Raw genomic sequence first — 18,508 nt, forward strand, 5'->3', positions numbered from 1 at the left:
TCGTTTATTTGTTGATTCAATTTATTTTATGTGCAAAAACATTTTCCATGATGAAAATAACTGAAATAAGTCAAGAACTTTATAGTGTCATCAGTAACAAACACATTTGTACAAGGAGGTCCATGACACGCTGAACAAATATGTAAAAATCAATCGCAACAATCTTGACTATCATGCATTCCTTAACATAAAACATTGAACTTCTGACAACTATCTTTTTTAACATCAAGTCAGTGAATTTAAAATCTAACCCAGTTTAAAATCAAACCGTTTTTCATTCATTTTCAACAAACAAGTTTTCATTCAAATTTCAATAAATTGCATTCTCAACTGTCTAACTTAAACATCAAAACTGACAATCAATAACTCACATACATCTGATATTTTTTTCTTATTAATAAAAAGACTACGTACATGTAAGACAATATATTGTATTGTAATATTCACAAGAAGTACTGCATTACTGATATATCAAAGTATGTCCCTTCTATATTCAATATTGTACTCAACTACATGTATACAGATACATATTTCAACAATACATAAAATATACTATATAATACAAAATCTCACATAATGCACATATTGTTCATGTTATTTATATTTGGTTTACATCTGATAATTAATTCTATTAAGGTTAAAAATAAAATTTACCAAAACCTTGTACATAAATGATCAATACAATGTGTCATTAATTTTGAGTTAAATTTTGAGCTAATTCAGTGTGTCAACAGAAGAAATTGGTAATATTAAGTCTGACAGTCATAGGAAGAAATCTTGGTAAATGCAGAAGTAAAGATATGATGAAATATTAATACAGACATATTTTTCAATAAAGATATGATATACATGCAGACTTATTTTTCAAATGCAATGTTTCCATGTAGGTGCCTCTAGTTTAAGGTAAAATTTATAATTCAAATGCTTGATAATCAAATGGTGGAAAGACATTGAAATACTTGGGAAGCATCATAAATTATGTAAGTTGTATATTCTTCTTGCAATTACAACCATTTATACAAGAACAAAAGACAAAAGTTATAATCGAAAATCTGCTTTAACCAATATGCTTAATCCCATGGGATACACATTTTATGATATATTTTATATATTATATAAAGAAATATTTCTTTACATTAAGAAAAGAAATCACAAAAAAAATGAATCTCTGTCCTAGCATGTTTTTTTTTCTTTCTTTCAATAATTAGTAATGTATAACACCCCCTTTTTAAATTAATGTTCATAATTATGAAACAAACTTTTAAGAACTTTTTAAGTCATACTACATATAATACCAGGTTATAGACTGATTAAAAAAATTCCCCTATTCAATTTGAAACTAAAGGTTAACAATTTTTCAAAATTTATATGTATCTTTAAAGTCATCATTTATTTGATAAACTATAAACATTTTATTATGCTGACATTTTAATATTTTGATTTGGAAACAGACAACTAGACACTATATCCTAATCTTTGCATAGGTAGTTTACACAGCACATATGCATATTATTGCAAATTTTGTCTGAAGAAATACATGTACATATAAAACTAGGACTTATTCACAAGAACTTTATTCTCGCATAATAACGTGAGACGGTATACTCGTGAAAATTCCATTCTCACGTATAATAGAATTCCATAAGATTACATAGAGCAATGACCACAATTCATGAGAATTTTGTCTCGCTAATAAAGAGTCAATGACTATCTCGCGAAAATAAGGTGTCACGAAAAATAAGTGATCTACAGCAAAATATTCCTATATTTCTATTTATTTTTTGTCATTTCAACAAAACCTGATAATTGTGTATAGCTTGCAAGGGGGTGGGGGTATGGAGGGATGTGTCACAAAAATTGACAACTTCAGCACTTACACTAAATTAATATTACAATATCAACAAAATATAAAAGACACTTATAATTCTCTTGGTGTGACAAAATAGCTTGATCTACAAAGGTAGGTAATTCCTATCTTCTCTTGAACTAAAACATCTGCTTATGAGGAACAATATTTTGAGCATAAATAAAACAAAACACAAATACCCAACAGAGCTTCTTTGGTATCTTCAATGCTTTCAGAAAATACACATGTTGACAATCATTCTATCTGCATTTCTTGTCCAAAACTGGGGATGTGTAGCTATTTATGGTGAGAACAAAATTTTGACAATGGCAAGAAATGTCACTTACAGGAAGACAACACTCCCCCTCTTAAACTACATGTACCTGCACATCATCAATTTGAAATGCCAAACAAAAACAGACTTTATAATAAAGATTTACTGGCCATTAAAAAAAATGGTGGCAAATAAAATTCCTAGCATCAATACACTGAAAATACCCTCAAATTCAAAAGAATGTAAGACTTTGAAAGTTGTGCAAACTAATCATCTTAAATGTGAAATTTTGAGGTAAGTGAAATATATGATTCTTTTTCTGAAATACAAAATAGCATTCATGGTATGATAAACAACAGTAAAAAAAAAAATAAAATGTAATATGTTTTCTGAGGAAATCACTTTGCATATGCATAATGAACACAAAGGTTGTGATGAAACAGACTAGATAATGAATTCAAAAATGCATGTATAATTCACTGAAAATGTCATTACATAGTTAGGTACAAATCTGCTTAAAAAAAAGAAGTGAGCAATGCCATCTATCAAAATTACTCTAATTGCGGTAGTGGAATATACAGAGAGAAATGGGTATTACGCTGATAAACTCAAAGTATAAATATAAATTTGTAGGATTCTTACATACACTGATGTTATTATACATTATACACTTTAATAATTTTTTTTAAATATATAAAGATTCTCTTTATATTACAATAACATATAGCACATAAGATGGTTTAATAAAAACCCTAAGTTTTTAGCACTAAAAATAAACATGTTTTCACTTCCAAGTATACCAGCACATTCCACAGTAAATAGCACGTATCAGATGCAGATTTAATTGTCACCCCTTTCAATCTTCAAATTCAATGCCCAATTTTTGTGCAACTAATCACTCCTCATGGAAAAGCACTATAAGTGATTGGCTGACACAGTGGATACTGGTACCGAAAGCACTGAAAGACATTGGTTCGGAATGATCAACTGGACATGGATTTGTTTTCTCGATACCACTCCACAAATTCATCCAATAAAACTGGCCCTGAAATTCAGAAATGTACACTGGTAAGTATAATGATGTTAATTAATTGATGTATACATTGATAAACAATAGCCAGGGGCCATAATAGACCCAGAACATTCCCAAAAAAAAAACACATTCCATGTAAGTTCAAGCATACCCCCAAGAGATAAAAATAATAGAATCTACATTAATAATTTCCATATAAATAGAAGTCACATCATGGCTTTGAAGTGTTGAAAAGAAGATAAAAGGTTTATATATTTCTATGTAAAACCAAGCCACACCCTTACAGGTATAATGAACAAGTTATGAATCTACATTACCTGAGGATAATTTCATATTACTTTCATCTTTCCTGATTCAATGTTAATTGAGAAGAAGATTTTTTAAGATTTTCCTACATATTCCCATCTAAATATTACACCACTGATCCAGGGGTCATGACTTGAACAAACTTGAATCTCACTTTGATTCCACTTGGATCTTTCCTGGCCCAGTGTTTAAAAATTTTTAAAGATTTTCCTATATATTCCTATGTAAAACTTTGATCGTCCATTTTGGCCCCGCCCTACCCCCAAGGGGTTATGAATTGAACAAACTTGAATCTACACTACCTGAGGATGATTCCACATGAGTTTCATCTTTCCTGGTCCAGTGGTTCTTGAGAAGAAGTCATTTAAAGATTTTTCCTATATATTCCTATGTAAAACTTTGATCAGCCATTTGCTTTCCTTGAACAAACTTGAATCTACACTACCTGAGGATGATTCCACATGAGTTTCATCTTTCCTTGTCCAGTGGTTCTTGAGAAGAAGATTTTTAAAGATTTTTCCTATATATTCCTGTGTAAAACTTTGATCGTCCAATTTGGTCCGGCCCTACCCCCAGGGGTCATGACTTGAACAAACTTGAATCTACACTACCTGAGGATGATTCCACATGAGTTTCATCTTTCCTGGCCCAGTGGTTCTTGAGAAGAAGATTTTTTTAAAATGCCAATAATTTTTCTCTTATTCAAATTTTGAAAGGCCTTTGAACAAGGGGGAATCCCCTTCACCCAAGGATACTTTGTAAAAGTTTGTTGACTTAGTGGTTCTTGAGAAGAAGATGAAAATGTGAAAAGTTTACAACGAAACAGTGGCAACAACGACAACGTTTACAGACAACGGACAAAGTAGAAAAGCTCCAGCATTGCTTTAGCTGTCAGCCATAACATAACCATGATAACAGACCCAATCATTCCCAAAAGAAATCCCATGAATTCAAGCATGTTTCCAAGAGATTAATAGACCAAATCATTCCCAAAAGAAAGAAGTCACATTCAAATATCAAGGGATTATAATTTAATACACAATACAAGTACAAAAAGATGAATAGAAAATTTTTTTTAAATCTTCAAAAAGCTGGAAGGTGAGAAAATATTACACCACTGATCCTTATTGATCACTTTGTACTTGGATTGCTGTAAAAAAAAAAAAATTTTGAAAATATATAAAGGGAAACAATCATTAATATAATAATTATCAAAAAAATATTAAAGTCATATGAAAAGGTAACCTCAAAAGGTTAGAAACAGATGGTACTTTTATAAATATAGAAGACACTTTGTGAAATTGATTTTAATTAAATAAATTATCAAAATTTCTTTTCCTTCAATATTTTGGCTGGGACAATCATGACAAATCACTGACAGGTACTGACAGATTTTGAAAAGCCTGTGAAAAAGAAGTAATTTAGTGTCCTTGTTTTAACTGGGTTGACTTACTTTTTTATTGACAAACAGTGGTCAGTGTTTCAGAAGTGACCCAGCATTTTCTCTACATCCATACTTCTCTGGTCTTTGTTCTGCAAGAATCAAATATTGTGTTTTAATAATTTAATACAGGAACAAGTTCACATCATCAACAATTTTTTTTTCAAAACCAATGACCCTTGTTTACGCATGTATTACAGCAATTACAATCTTTTCAGCTGTCTATATCATGTTGACATCAATGGAATAAAAAACGAAAAAAAAAAAAAAAAAAGATTAACATGTATGTAAATGATAATTTGATCGAAGAAAAACAGAAATTAAAAAAAGAGGTATCTAATATTTTTATTATGGCCTAAAAAGAATTACCCTTGCAAAATCGAATGCATATCTGTAGATGTTTTTGAAATGTACAGGATCATCAAGCATTGACCGTAAGTACTCAAGGCGACCTTGTAGCTTTGATATACAGTCACACCTGTAAAGGGTCAATATCTTATATTAATATTATAGACATGTACATATTCATACATAAGAGTTAATAAAATAAATCACACAAAACAGTCTGATAAAGTCAAATGCTATATTTTATAAAATTCACCAGGCTAAAAGGTACAAAAATTCAGCATAAGTATTGTAAACGATTATGCATGTGTGCTGATAGGTATTCAAACTTGACATAAAAAGTCACTCATGTGGAATGATATTTGCCGAAATCATTGACAATGGCTCCTTTACTTACTGAAGTTCCGTCATTCCTTTTAACCACTCAGCTTTTGTGAAAAAACCCATAGATTTAGCCTCCAGCTTCCATGCTAAACATAACATGACTATCTACAAAGTTTCGAAATGAAAGTTTTATAAACATTCTATGAGTTCATTGGTATGTATTTATGAGTATTCTGTTTATTGTATTCTATATTTATTATATTCTACATATTTTGGGTGTTTATGTTGGAAATTAAATTTTAATTATATATTTTCAATAATCTTACTGATTTGTAAACTTACAAAAATTGTTTATAACCAGCAAATCTCACAAAGTAAGTTACACCATTCATACAAATGAAATCCAATCAAATCCTCTCTCCTCAAAGATTTGACCAGTACTCACATTTATATGTACTTACATTTTCTGGCTCCACACCAATATCCTCACAGAATTTTTCCATTCCCTCTGGACCTAATACATCTTCATCAGTATCTGTAAATTAAGAGATTGAACATTAATGAACTAAAACATTTTCTTCATGTGCATGAAAACTAAGTTTCTCCTGGTAAAACTTTGATCACCCATTGTAGCCCCACCCTACCCCTTTGGGTCATGATTTGAACAAATTTAAATCTACACTACCTGAGGATTTTTCCATATAAATATAACCAGTCAAGGCTTTGCTGTTCTTGAGATTTTTTTAACGATTTTCCCTATATATTCCTATCTAAAACCTTGATCGCCTGCTGTGGCCCAACCCTACCCCAGGGGTCATGGTTTGAACAAAACTGAATCTACACTAACTGAGGATGCTTCCACTTAAGGGTACTTACCACAAACAAAAAATGGAAGTGCGGGGTGATATATATTTTTTGACTGATTTTGATTTGAAATGACATAAATAATAAATCCCTGAAATATAAAGAAATCGTAGGTTTTCCTTGGTGCTTAGATATGAAATTTTGTTTTGCCTTCTATATAATTCCATACAAAATTTTGCACAATTTTTTAACCTTATGACAAAATCTTATATAATTATCCCAATCTACTTGGTAAATATTATTCAGGTTGTCAATTTAAATGTAAATCTATGAGAAATAATGCTGATTTCTGAAAAAGGTTTGTTTGTGTTATTTATCCTTAAGTTTCATATTTTCTAGCACAGTGGTTCTTGAGACGATTTTTTAAAAGATGCCAATTCGCAGTTATCTCCCCTTGGAAGAAGGTTTGACCCTTTATATAAACAAACTTGAATCCCCTTTACCCAAGGATACTTTGTGGCAAGTTTGGTTGATATTAGCCCAGTGGTTCTTGAGGTGAAGATGATAATGTGAAAAGTTTACAACAATGATGATGACAGATGATGGACAAAATTTACATCAGACAAGAGGCCCATGGGCCACATCGCTCACCTGAGCACCAAGGGTAGGACTAGTATAAAATGGCTTTTTATTGTAAAGTTTCAATCCAAAAGTAGTCCCATGACCAATCATGGATTTGCTATTTTTTAGAAAATGATTGAGAAGAAGATTTTTAAAGAATTTTCCTATATATTTCTATGTAAAACTTTGGTCGGCCATTTTGGCCCCACCCTACCCCCCGGGGTCATGATTTGAACAAACTTGAATCTACACTACCTGAGCATGCTTCCATATAAATATGATGAATTATGGCTTTGTCATTCTTGAGAAGAAGATTTTTAAAGAATTTTCCTATATATTTCTATGTAAAACCTTGGTCGGCCATTTTGGCCCCGCCCTACCCCCTGGGGTCATGATTTGAACAAACTTGAATCTACACTACCTGAGCATGCTTCCACATAAATATGATGAATTATGGCTTTGTCATTTTTGAGAAGAAGATTTTTAAAGAATTTTCCTATATATTTCTATGTAAAACTTTGGTCGGCCATTTTGGCCCCGCCCTACCCCCGGGGGTCATGATTTGAACAAACTTAAATCTACACTACCTGAGCATGTTTCCATATAAATATGATGAATTATGGCTTTGTCTTTCTTGAGAAGAAGATTTTTAAAGAATTTTCCTATATATTTCTATGTAAAACTTTGGTCGGCCATTTTGGCCCCGCCCTACCCCCAGGGGTCATGATTTGAACAAACTTGAATCTTCACTACCTGAGCATGTTTCCATATAAATATGATGAATTATGGCTCTGTCATTCTTGAGAGGAAGATTTTTAAAGAATTTTCCTATATATTTCTATGTAAAACTTTGGTCGGCCATTTTGGCCCCGCCCTTACCCGGGGGGTCATGATTTGAACAAACTTGAATCTACACTACATGAGCATGCTCCCATATAAATATGGTGAATTATGGCTTTGTCATTCTTGAGAAGAAGATTTTTAAAGAATTTTCCTATATATTTCTATGTAAAACTTTGGTCGGCCATTTTGGCCCCGCCCTACCCCCCGGGGTCATAATTTGAACAAACTTGAATCTACACTACCTGAGGATGTTTCCCCATAAGTTTCATCTTTCCTGGCACAGTGGTTCTTGAGAAGAAGATTTTTAAAATATACCACTAAATTTTCATTAATTCCCAATTATCTCCCCTTGAATAAGGGCGTGGCCCTTCATTTGAACAAACTTGAATCCCCTTCACCCAAGGATACTTTGTGGCAAGTTTGGTTGAAATTGGCCCAGCGGTTCTTGAGAAGAAGTCGAAAATGTGAAAAGTTTACAGACAGACAGACGGACGGACAGACGGACGCCGGACAAAATGTGATCAGAAAAGCTCACTTGAGCCTTCGGCTCAGGTGAGCTAAAAAGCTCACTTGAGCCTTCAGCACGGGTAAGCTAATAAAATAAATCAAAGAAAATGAGTGGATGCTCAGGATAATAAAATGATTATAATTATATACCTGTGTATTCATGGAACCAAGATATGCATCGCTTTGAACTGAAATCATTTTCTAGTTCATTACGTCTTGACCTGAAAGTACATGTAATTTAAAATAAGTTAGGTATCTGTACTCATCACTTTTTCAATCAAAAAATTCCTTTAGTGAAAATGCTCTGTAGATAAAATGTAGCAAAAAAATAATCTACTAGCTCGGAATTAATTCATAGGTACTAATCATTATTTTCACACTATTTTATTTCCAACAAAACATATTTTTACTGTTGTATTTGTAATTTTATATGTGTCAGTGCATAAACATAATTCAAATTCAGTGAGGTGAGCATCAACTTTTCTCAAAGCTTATATGCAAGCTGCCTAGAATTTGAAATTTTCAAAAGTATTGAATTATGGTATTGCAATTAAATCAAGGAAGACAAAGCAATTTCAGCAAAACAATGGCCTACCATGTAGAAACCTTTGCCTTTTTATTCCTTGGATCATCTGAGGTAGGTGAACTTCGTTTTCTTCTTATGGGCATACTGAAGTAATTTGTGCAGTTACTCCAAATTTCTGGATTATTTAGTGAATTCCTCTCTCCAAGAGACTTAAGCAAAAAATAGTCATCATTAGTTAATTTTTTTTTTAACTACACCAGAAATATGAGTTTTGGTTCATTTTTACAGTAGATTACAAGGTTAAATGGTACATTGAAAATTTACAAACCACTTGTAAATCCCATTGACAAAACAGCTGGTCAATTTATCCCAAATGTCATCTACAGTGAAACTTGTCTATTTGAAGGTTGTCTACTGTAGATCACTTAATTTTCGCGACACCTTATTTTCGCGAGATTGTCATTGACTCATTGTAAGCGAGATATAATTTTCACGAATAGGTTTTATTCCTCTATATAATCGTAAGGAATACTTTTATACGCGAGAATTAAATTTTCGCGAATGCACTGTCTCGCGTAATTACGCGAAAATAAAGTTCTCGCGAATAAAAAGTGATTTACAGTATTCAGAAATCTTGTCTTATTCAAAATTATCAGTAATTTCAATTGTTTAGAATGTTGTCCAATTGGGAATGTTGTTTAATCTGACCAATATCTTTGGAACCAGACCAGTGGTGGCTGGATTAGACAAGTTTTACTGTATATCTAATTTGCTAATGACAATCAATTTTCCACTAAACTGATACCAAAAAAAATTTTTTTGCTTTATTAAATTTCTTCTGATACAGCCTTAAATTCATATACAATTCAGTGGAAGATAACATTCATGAATACAACTAGAGGTACTGTGAGCGATGAGCTCACTAAATGATACCCCCCGCCTCCATATAGTTATAATGGCAAAGTCCATGTATTGCTGTGGACGGGAAACCCAAAATATGTGTTGGATCAAAAAGTAAAATAGGAGGTGCACAATGGCAATATGTAATAAAGATTCTGTGAAAGTTTCATCAAATTTCATTCAGTGGTATGAGAGGAGTTGCGGATAAGAGATGGGTACCCCAAAGTGTAACAGACGGACGGACGGACAGACGTACAGACGGACAGAATTAACGATTACTATATACCCTCCTGCTTTTCAAGCGGAGGGTATAATAAACCTACAGCTAGGAACTTTATAAAACAAAAAGAACCAGAAGTCTCTGTCGAGACTGTAGCTCTACTGGTTTGTACTTATAACAAAGGATGAGAAAAGAAGCCATTGCCATCAGACCAAAACTGTAGAAGGAGTAGCGTTTTAAAAGAATTTCAAACATTTCTATTTTTAGTAACAATGGCAACACTGTTCAACGAAATCAAAAATGGATGCATTATTTTATGTATCTTAGTGTAGTCTACTTGTGTGCCAAGTTGTATTGAAATCAGACCAAAACTGTAGGAGTAGCGTTTTAAAGGAATTTCACAGAAAATTCTATTTTTAGTAACCATGGCAACACCGTTCATCGAAATCAAAAACAGATGCACTCTGTATCTTAGTGTAGTCTACTTGTGTGTCAAGTAATATTGAAATCTGACCAAAACTGTAGAAGGAGTAGCGTTTTAAAGGAATTTCACAGAAAATCCTATTTTTAGTAACCATGGCAACACCGTTCATTGAAATCTAAATCCGGCGCATAATTTTATGTATCTTAGTGCAGTCTACTTGTGTGCCAAGTAATACTAAAATCAGTCCAAATTTGTAGGAGGAGTAGCATTTAAATGGAATTTCACAGAAAATTCTATGGTAACATCGCTCATCGAAATAAAAAACCGATGCACTATTTTGTGTATCTTAGTGTAGTCTACTTGTGTGCCAAGTAATACTGAAATCAGACCAAAACTGTAGGAGGAGTAGTGTTTTAAAGGAATTTCACAGAAAATTCTATTTTTAGTAACCATGGCAACACCGTTCATCGAAATCAAAAACCGATGCACCACTTTATGTATCTTAGTGTAGTCTACTTGTGTGCCCAGTAATATTGAAATCAGATCAAAACTGTAGGAGGAGTAGCGTTTTAAAGGAATTTCACAGGAAATTCTATTTTTAGTAACCATGGCAACACCGTTCAGCGAAATCAAACACTGATGCACTATTTTATGTATCTTAGTGTAGTCTTCTTGTGTGCCAAGTTATATTAAAATCAGACCAAAACTGTAGGAGGAGTAGCGTTTTGAAAAATTGTTTACAGACAGACGGACAGACAGACAGACAGACAGACAGACAGACGGACGACGGACACCTTACTATCGCATAAGCTCTTCTGGTCTCTGACCAGTAGAGCTAAAAATTCACAGGGTAAATACATACCCCTGGGTACTCATGGTACATACTAAGTACATGTATATACATACTTACCAGAGATGTGAACCTCCTATCTAAGTATGGACCTGTCTTCTCCTCCTCCAGAGTGAAAGTTACTGGACAGGCATTGATAGTTCTGAAAGATGTTAAGAAATGGTATCAGTAGAGAAAACTAAAACATTTGTCTTCAATTCAATAATTGTCTACATTGTAAGTTGTATCTAGTTATTCCAACTTTCTACTTTGTAAATTGTACCTTGTTCAAAGTGTCTAATAACATTGTAAATTATATTTTCTCAAATTGTCTAAATTGTAATTCGTTTCTCCTTCAAATTGTCTACGTATTGTACAGGTACCCAGTATGTTCATGGCAATTTAGCATACCTGTCAACATGGCCAAAATTTTTCGGGGGAGAAAACGCGCGACGACCTCTTGCAAATACAAAAAGTCGCGCATTTCACTGTTTATAGAACAAAAATAAACAACTTACAAGATAAACCTTTATTATTAATATTAACATTATCATTAATTCATGAAATTTAGTTTATTAATTCATACATTGTTTAGACACTTGTACAATGTGATTTAATTTTGAAATTATATATAAAAATTTATGTTCACTATCTATTCTGTCTGTCCATAAGAGCATAATTTATATAAAATTCATGGCAAATGTTGTAGTTGAACTTGGCAATTAGAAAAATTAATAAGGTTCTGCAGACAGTCTGAGTTTCCAGCTTTTAATAGATGTATGAGTGGATTTTTCTCACTAAGTCTAAGGAACATGAGTTGTGTCCTGGATTTTAAGATCTGAAATTGAAATAATTGTCAAAACTTCATGCTTATATTCTTAAAATAATGTGTAATCAAGTATGAATGAAATATATGGACCCTGTATTTTTTTTCTTTTAATCTCATAACATAAATATATCAGAATTTTTAAATATAATACTTTATTTAAATAATGTTCTAATGTGCGAATTTTATATTTTTTAATTTTAGAAATGCATTACCCTGTTTAGCTTTGTAAATTTAAAGAAGTCTTCTAAACACACTGTCTTGTTGCTCTGTAGTTTCAGGGACTGTTATATGCTGATGTTGATGCAGGATTTACTAAGACATTGAATCTCAAAATCTGTGGGGAAATTTTTAGACTCTTCATTTATATTAGCTTCCATGAAATTGTTTCCCTCTCCTTGTTAAATTAATAATAGAGTACTGTAGCTACAACTTTCCTGATCACTGCATTGTTTATGGAGAAATAGTTTTGTCATACGCACTTGTAAACTTATTTGCAGAAAAGTATCAAGTACTTCCATATCGTTATTTACCGTCATGTTCTGTAAAAATTTTCACATCTGGCATCTCTGTCTTTGATAATATAATTACAACTGCAATTACATCTGCTAGCACAGTTGACACTTTGTTGATTACCTGTTATCAGTGGCAATAAACAGATTAGCTACCGATATGCACTGCATGACATCCATTTTTGTGTTGACTAGTTGGTATTTTACAAACCGAAGTACATAAAAAATCCGGATTTTTTCAAAATCGGTAGAAACGGCAGTTAAAAAAAAATTCGGTAGACAGTCGGTAGGGATGGTTAAAAATCAGTAGACTCCCGATAAATTCGGGAGAGTTGACAGGTATGATTTAGGTTCTTACATTTTGGTACTACAAAACTAAACAAAGACACCAGAAAACACAGCATCCCCTCGCAAAGGACATATCTGTAAATCATGAGAGCATTCCACTGATTCGACATCCTCCCTGATGCAAATTACATCACTTCTGCTTCACACAGGACTTAACACACCCACAAGCAAACGAATGCGGGTGGTTTCGCTCTGATTACGTGTTCGCGCCGAGTGGATTCGCCCCACGTGGGTTCGCGCCACTGTATTACTGAAGATACCGCTATAATGAAAATTAACAAAATTCAAATTATTATAGAACATAAAAATGGGAAATTGTTGATCAAAAAGATTCCAATGGCAGGTATAATTTCCTATAATATCAGTTGACAGTATTCTTATTTTATTCTTTTATATAGTAGATATTAAACACGTGTATTAATTTTAATATTACTTGTACATGACTAGCAATAAGGTTATGATAAATTTATACACATGTATTATTTATTTATTTTAACATCCAGTCCTAAATTATTCCAAATTAGGCGATCAAATTTGTTCAAATAGTCATGATTTGGCTAAAAATGGCCTCACTATAAGTATAAATACAAAGTGGGATAATTATCCGACATAACACGACATTAACGCTTGGGGTTGATTAATTACAAACGACTAAGTTATAATTACAGGTAATCGTGGGGAATTCATTCTGTATACTACCCATATCTTACCTGTAGATAAATGGGGCGAAACCACTAGGCGCGACACCACTCGGCGCGAACACGTAATCGGCGCGAAACCACCCTACACCCAAGCAAACGCATACAAGATTGAGTTAAATTACAACCTCTTCTCCAACTCCGTTGTGAGGTGATATTATGGAGCGTTGAGTTAACAGAGGCTCTTAAACACTAGAGTAACAACAAAGGTTTGGGGTGGTTGTGAATTTTTGTATATATGCCTTGAGTTTGAGAGCATCTCATGAATTTTCTGGAGCATGGGGGGTCTCCTCTCTAATACTCAACATAAATAAAGAAGGAAAATAGCATTGCCCAAATGGCAAATAAAGTACATTATAAATATTTGATTTTTTCTGTTTGTTGTTTTTTTTTTAACAAGCCCAACATATATGTACAAAATGTAAGGATTATCCATGCATTCAGATAGGTTATACACGTTAACTCAGTATCCTTCAAATCAAGAAGAGCATGTTAATTCAATAACGTAGAAAATCTTTATATACCTTCTTTGTTTAAACGAGAATGCTTCATTATAATATTGAAGGGAAAATCTTTACATTGATATTTTTTTCTGCTACTGTATCGACCAATTTGGACGGTCTGACAGTTAAGATTATTGACTAAATTTTACGGTTTTATGAGCTATAAAATCCTAAAACAACATAATTTAATTGCAATATATGACTGAATTTAGGAGATATATGAATATGTTTTTAATTGCTTACCAAGGCAATTTTTTTTTACGATTGTACCTTCTGTAACTTTTGGAAGAAACCCACCGGAAATGTCGATGAGCATGCGTCTGAGTTTGTCAACACAGTCCATGATCATTTAAGAAAAACTATTTTGATTCGCTGATTCGGTGCGGCGTCCAGCTCAACCAATCAAAATATTTGTTACATTGCCTTGGTTCTTGCATTCCAGGCAGGTTTGCAAAATTGCAGACATGGGTTTTTGGAATTAGCAGTTTAATCAATCAGGTAATAATATTACGGATCATCATGCATTTCTAAAGATAAATTTTGTATATCACTTACCATCTAAATGTGTTTCGTTTACATTTAATCCCCCAAAATTGTAAAAAGTTACAAATTTAGAGTAACCAAAGAGGAGGGGGTTCTTACATCTAAGTTCTAAATGTCATAATCTGAGTTAGAATGTACATGTACTTGGGCTTAGGATAAACTTTCTAACAAGTGTATGTACCAAGGTAAGGGTTATCAAGGATTATTTACCGGCAGTATGACAGGCTTGTATGCACCCACATGTTTGTGGGAGATTTAAAATTATAGGTAAAATTTCATATTAAAAAAGAACCTCCATTTATCCCACGTTTCTCTTTTTCCTCATATGATTTTCCATATATTTATAAATTCTCAAAACATTATTCAAATCAGGGTATATTTTAATTTTACCAGAGTAAAAGATGCCGACAGGTGATTCTAGGAAGGATTACATCCTTGCTACAACAGCAAATTATTTTGGACTGGGGGTAACTGATGCAGCGATCACTGCTCTACAGGATTCCTCTGCATTAAACAGCTTCCTTGACGATGGAAACATCGATCTGTGTGCAGGAAGAATCGAAACCAGGGGAAATGCCAAGAGACTTGCCTTCACAAATAAGGTACAATCTAGCATATTTTTCATCTAGTTAACCTATTACATATTTTTTGAATGATGACTTGGTGATGGTGATTCAGATGACAAATGATCAAAAAAAAAGTTTCATAAATGCTGTGTCAATATAGCCTTTTAACAATTTTACTAATGAACATCATGTAATATTTGGAAGACATTTTTATGTGATTCAAACCTTTATTTTATATTTGGACATCATTTAACTATTCTAATACCTACGGCATTATTCTTTTCTTTTTAGTTGGAGCCAAATGAGGATAAAGAAAAAGTCCTTGTATTTTTCAAAATCCGCCCTGATGTTATCACTCCAGATAACCTACACTCAAACACCATTGTATCTTCAATGGTGGATTCACCCCTAAACACACTGTTTCATGCTGTGCAGAAAATCTATGCACCCTTGATGTTGGAAGATGGAAAGTGGAGTCGAACCCTGGACCCAAAGTTACAGAGTTTAATCAGTGAACTTGAGGCAGGGTTAGGAAGTGCAATCAGGAAACAAGACCCTTCATTCAAAGGGAAAGGAGATAATGCTGATAACATAGGAAGTATGGAGCTTCTTTCTTTTTTAACATGGGGATTATTTGTTCCTTCATCTTAAAATGACAAAAAGGGTGCTAAACGTGCAGTGATCCATGATTAACTCAATAGGAGTCACTGATCAAAATAAAAATTCTCAATAGAAATAAAGGGTAAATGTATTGGGTCCTACTAAGAACTCAACATCTTAAAACCAACACCTTAGAAATGCAGTATAAATTTAGAATTGAAGTAAATGAGAAATTCTTAAATTGATCAAACATTTTTTTTTTTAATTCTTAAGGTATTCTAAGTCCAGTGGATGAGTTCCAGTATTGGGGAGATATGGCCAGAAGTGATGAGAGAGCTGCTACTTTTGTGGACCTCTTTAAGCCAATCAGTAAGGAGTTTGGGGGGCTGGACACCATGGAAATGCAGGACGTCATGGAGATAGTGGAGGTCGCTCAGGACACACTGGATGATGTCTGGAAATGTCTGGACTTTGAGGCATATCCTGAGCCCAGAATGAGACACCTCATGGATATTATTGGTAGGAAATTTTTTGTATGTTTTCCTTGTTTCACTTTGAGGCTTATCCTGAGCCCAGATTGAGAAGCCTCATTGACATCATTGTTAGAAAATTTTTGTTGTATGTTTTCCATGCTTTCACAACATCTGAAATCTGTATACTTTTAGCTATACAGTTAGTTAGGAACCATGTATTAAGAGGGGGAAAATAGAAATAAAGTGGGAAACCTTGGGCGTGAAAATGGCAAATTCTGAAAAAGAATTTCCTTTTCTTTCCAAGTAATTTTCTGTACAAACTCACTGATTGTGAATGAATTTAACCAACTACAAAGAAATTAATTCAGACTTTATAACTGTTAAAGTTGACAACATTTTATACAATGAGTGGTTCTAAAACAGTTCATTTAATTATTGTTTCCAGGTGGAAGTCTTGGAAGATATGTTCAGAGAAAACTTTCAGAAGTTGACCTTTGGTCTGGGGGTTTTGGAAAGGTCAAGGAGGACTTGAGGTCAGGGGTAGCCATCTGTGAGAGATGGGTAGGTGTGTGTGAAACACTGACCACTCAGTTCTGGAAGAGCTTCCGTGCTCATCCATGGAGAGGCGAGAAATTTGTTCCTGAAAATTTGAAGCAGCTTGCAAATAGATTGGAAGAGGTAACTTTTTTAAAAAACATTATGCTTATGAAGATTTATCATTATTTTCTTTTGTTCATTTTTTAACAGAAATAAAATCGTTTTTAAAATTAAAGATCAACCATTCCAAAAAAAAAAAATTATCATGTAAATTAAGTTAAACTTTGTTGTCTTAAGGTCAATTTGACCGAGAAAACTATTGAGGTTAAAATACATGTACATAGAAAAAGATTTAGTTTGAACTTCCAATTCACATTTTCAAATCAATGGTATTCAAGATATCAGTGTTCAAGATACCAACATTCAATCTGCACTTTGTTTACATTGTAGATACTTACCCTGAGAATAGTGCATGAGCAACAAATTCGCCTGCTGTCATCATCGGAGCAGAAAGACCTCCGTACTTCTGAGGCCTTTCATCCATTCATGGGGCTGAACCCCCTACAGTACAACCCCTACACCATGCCCCTGTGGAATGCAGCAGTGGCCCAGTATGACAAAATCATGGCCCCCGTGGAGCAGAAAATAGCAGGGAAGTTAAGGTCACAGTTCAAAGGTCTCGATGGATATCCCCAGCAGGTAAGGTTGTGCCCTCAGAAGATTGTGTTGAAAATTTTGAAGAGGTTATTTATATATTTTTCTATGTTTTTAACTTTTTTCTTCTTTCTAGCTATTGAGAGAGTTTCAAAGATATAAAGAATTGATAAAAAGACCAAGCATAAAGAAAGAGATGGTTTCTGAAAGGTTAGTTGCATCCTTTATTAAGATCAATACACTGCCAGAATTCACCTAGTCCATGTTATGACCATTGAAAGAAAGTAATTTAATGAAGATTTATACATTTGATCTTGAATATGCTTGAAAACATATTACAGGGAAACTTTGCTTGGACAACTGAATGTGAATTTAAAGGAAACGGAGGATGATTTCCAGAAAAGGACTGGGCAAAGAGCTGGTAACAAGGGAATTCCCAAGGGAAAAAATCTCCCAGAAATTGTCAATGCTATTGTGTTTGTCAGGCAGTTAGAGGCAAAGGTAATAAGAAATATATGTTGTATGTATTTCCCAGATTTTTCTTTAAAATTTTCATAATTGTTTTTCCAGTTGCCATTTTTAATATTTTTATTACTTATCTTTCAAATTTGAAAATGGAAGACTTTGTATAAATTAAATTTAAATAACTTGAAAAATAGATAATGAGCTGATAAAAGATGGATTGTTTTTGTTTTGGAATTGATTAAACAAAAACTTGTTTTGTTTTTTCAAATAATACTGATTTTTCAAGATTTTCTGCATATAATTTCTTCACACACATGTACTTTAGACTGAGGAAACCATTAAGACGGCGGAGACATTACTGGGAGATTTGTCAGGATTTTCTAAATTCCGTAAGGAAGCCCAGGAACTATTGGACGAACTACGACAATGGCGTCAGGAACAGTTTGATGACTGGACACGAGACATTATGGACATGATCAGTGACCCTAAGGAACCTCTTTGGTCAGTATCATGTACAGTAAAACATGCTTTTAGCAGAAT

At 33.2% G+C, this 18,508-nt stretch overlaps 2 protein-coding genes and 1 long non-coding RNA gene across 3 annotated transcripts in view; 1 reads left to right on the forward strand and 2 right to left on the reverse strand.

Annotated features, from left to right (window-relative positions):
* On the reverse strand, nucleotides 1–14,484 carry LOC134270100 (DCN1-like protein 5). Its single transcript, XM_062752273.1, has 9 exons — nucleotides 14,374–14,484; nucleotides 11,325–11,406; nucleotides 8,940–9,079; nucleotides 8,495–8,565; nucleotides 6,031–6,104; nucleotides 5,643–5,734; nucleotides 5,270–5,378; nucleotides 4,953–4,992; nucleotides 1–3,165 (listed from the first exon to the last, which is right to left on the reverse strand). The coding sequence occupies exons 3-9, from the start codon at nucleotides 9,011–9,013 to the stop codon at nucleotides 3,104–3,106; spliced, it is 522 nt and encodes a 173-aa protein (XP_062608257.1). The 5' UTR covers nucleotides 9,014–9,079; nucleotides 11,325–11,406; nucleotides 14,374–14,484; the 3' UTR covers nucleotides 1–3,103.
* LOC134270097 (uncharacterized) lies at nucleotides 11,650–12,770 on the reverse strand. Its single transcript, XR_009992724.1, has 3 exons — nucleotides 12,706–12,770; nucleotides 12,285–12,466; nucleotides 11,650–12,081 (listed from the first exon to the last, which is right to left on the reverse strand). It is a non-coding gene; the product is annotated as an uncharacterized LOC134270097 (long non-coding RNA).
* Nucleotides 14,485–14,558: 74 nt separating the features above from the next.
* LOC134270102 (cytoplasmic dynein 2 heavy chain 1-like) overlaps nucleotides 14,559–18,508 on the forward strand; it is a 36,699-nt gene continuing 32,749 nt past the window's right edge. Inside the window, 9 exon segments of the mRNA XM_062752276.1 lie at nucleotides 14,559–14,628; nucleotides 15,067–15,275; nucleotides 15,531–15,837; nucleotides 16,113–16,358; nucleotides 16,758–16,990; nucleotides 17,300–17,548; nucleotides 17,640–17,713; nucleotides 17,845–18,004; nucleotides 18,294–18,469. Coding sequence (XP_062608260.1) covers nucleotides 15,075–15,275; nucleotides 15,531–15,837; nucleotides 16,113–16,358; nucleotides 16,758–16,990; nucleotides 17,300–17,548; nucleotides 17,640–17,713; nucleotides 17,845–18,004; nucleotides 18,294–18,469 — 1,646 coding nt within the window. The 5' untranslated portion in view covers nucleotides 14,559–14,628; nucleotides 15,067–15,074.

Source organism: Saccostrea cucullata, unplaced genomic scaffold (genome assembly GCF_032062105.1).
Source record: "Saccostrea cucullata isolate Sc308-1 unplaced genomic scaffold, CSIRO_AGI_Scuc_v1 ctg1178, whole genome shotgun sequence".
Classification (NCBI taxonomy): domain Eukaryota; kingdom Metazoa; phylum Mollusca; class Bivalvia; order Ostreida; family Ostreidae; genus Saccostrea; species Saccostrea cuccullata.

Bases quoted from the DNA above. Each gene is read 5' to 3' on its own strand.
- LOC134270100 (XM_062752273.1), bottom strand. From the start codon at position 9,013: ATGCCCATAAGAAGAAAACGAAGTTCACCTACCTCAGATGATCCAAGG. The intron at 5,379-5,642 runs GTAAGTAAAGGA...GACCCTTTACAG, and splicing joins AAAGGAATGACGGAACTTCA to GTGTGACTGTATATCAAAGC. The intron at 4,993-5,269 runs GTAATTCTTTTT...TGATTCTTGCAG, and splicing joins ATGCATTCGATTTTGCAAGG to AACAAAGACCAGAGAAGTAT.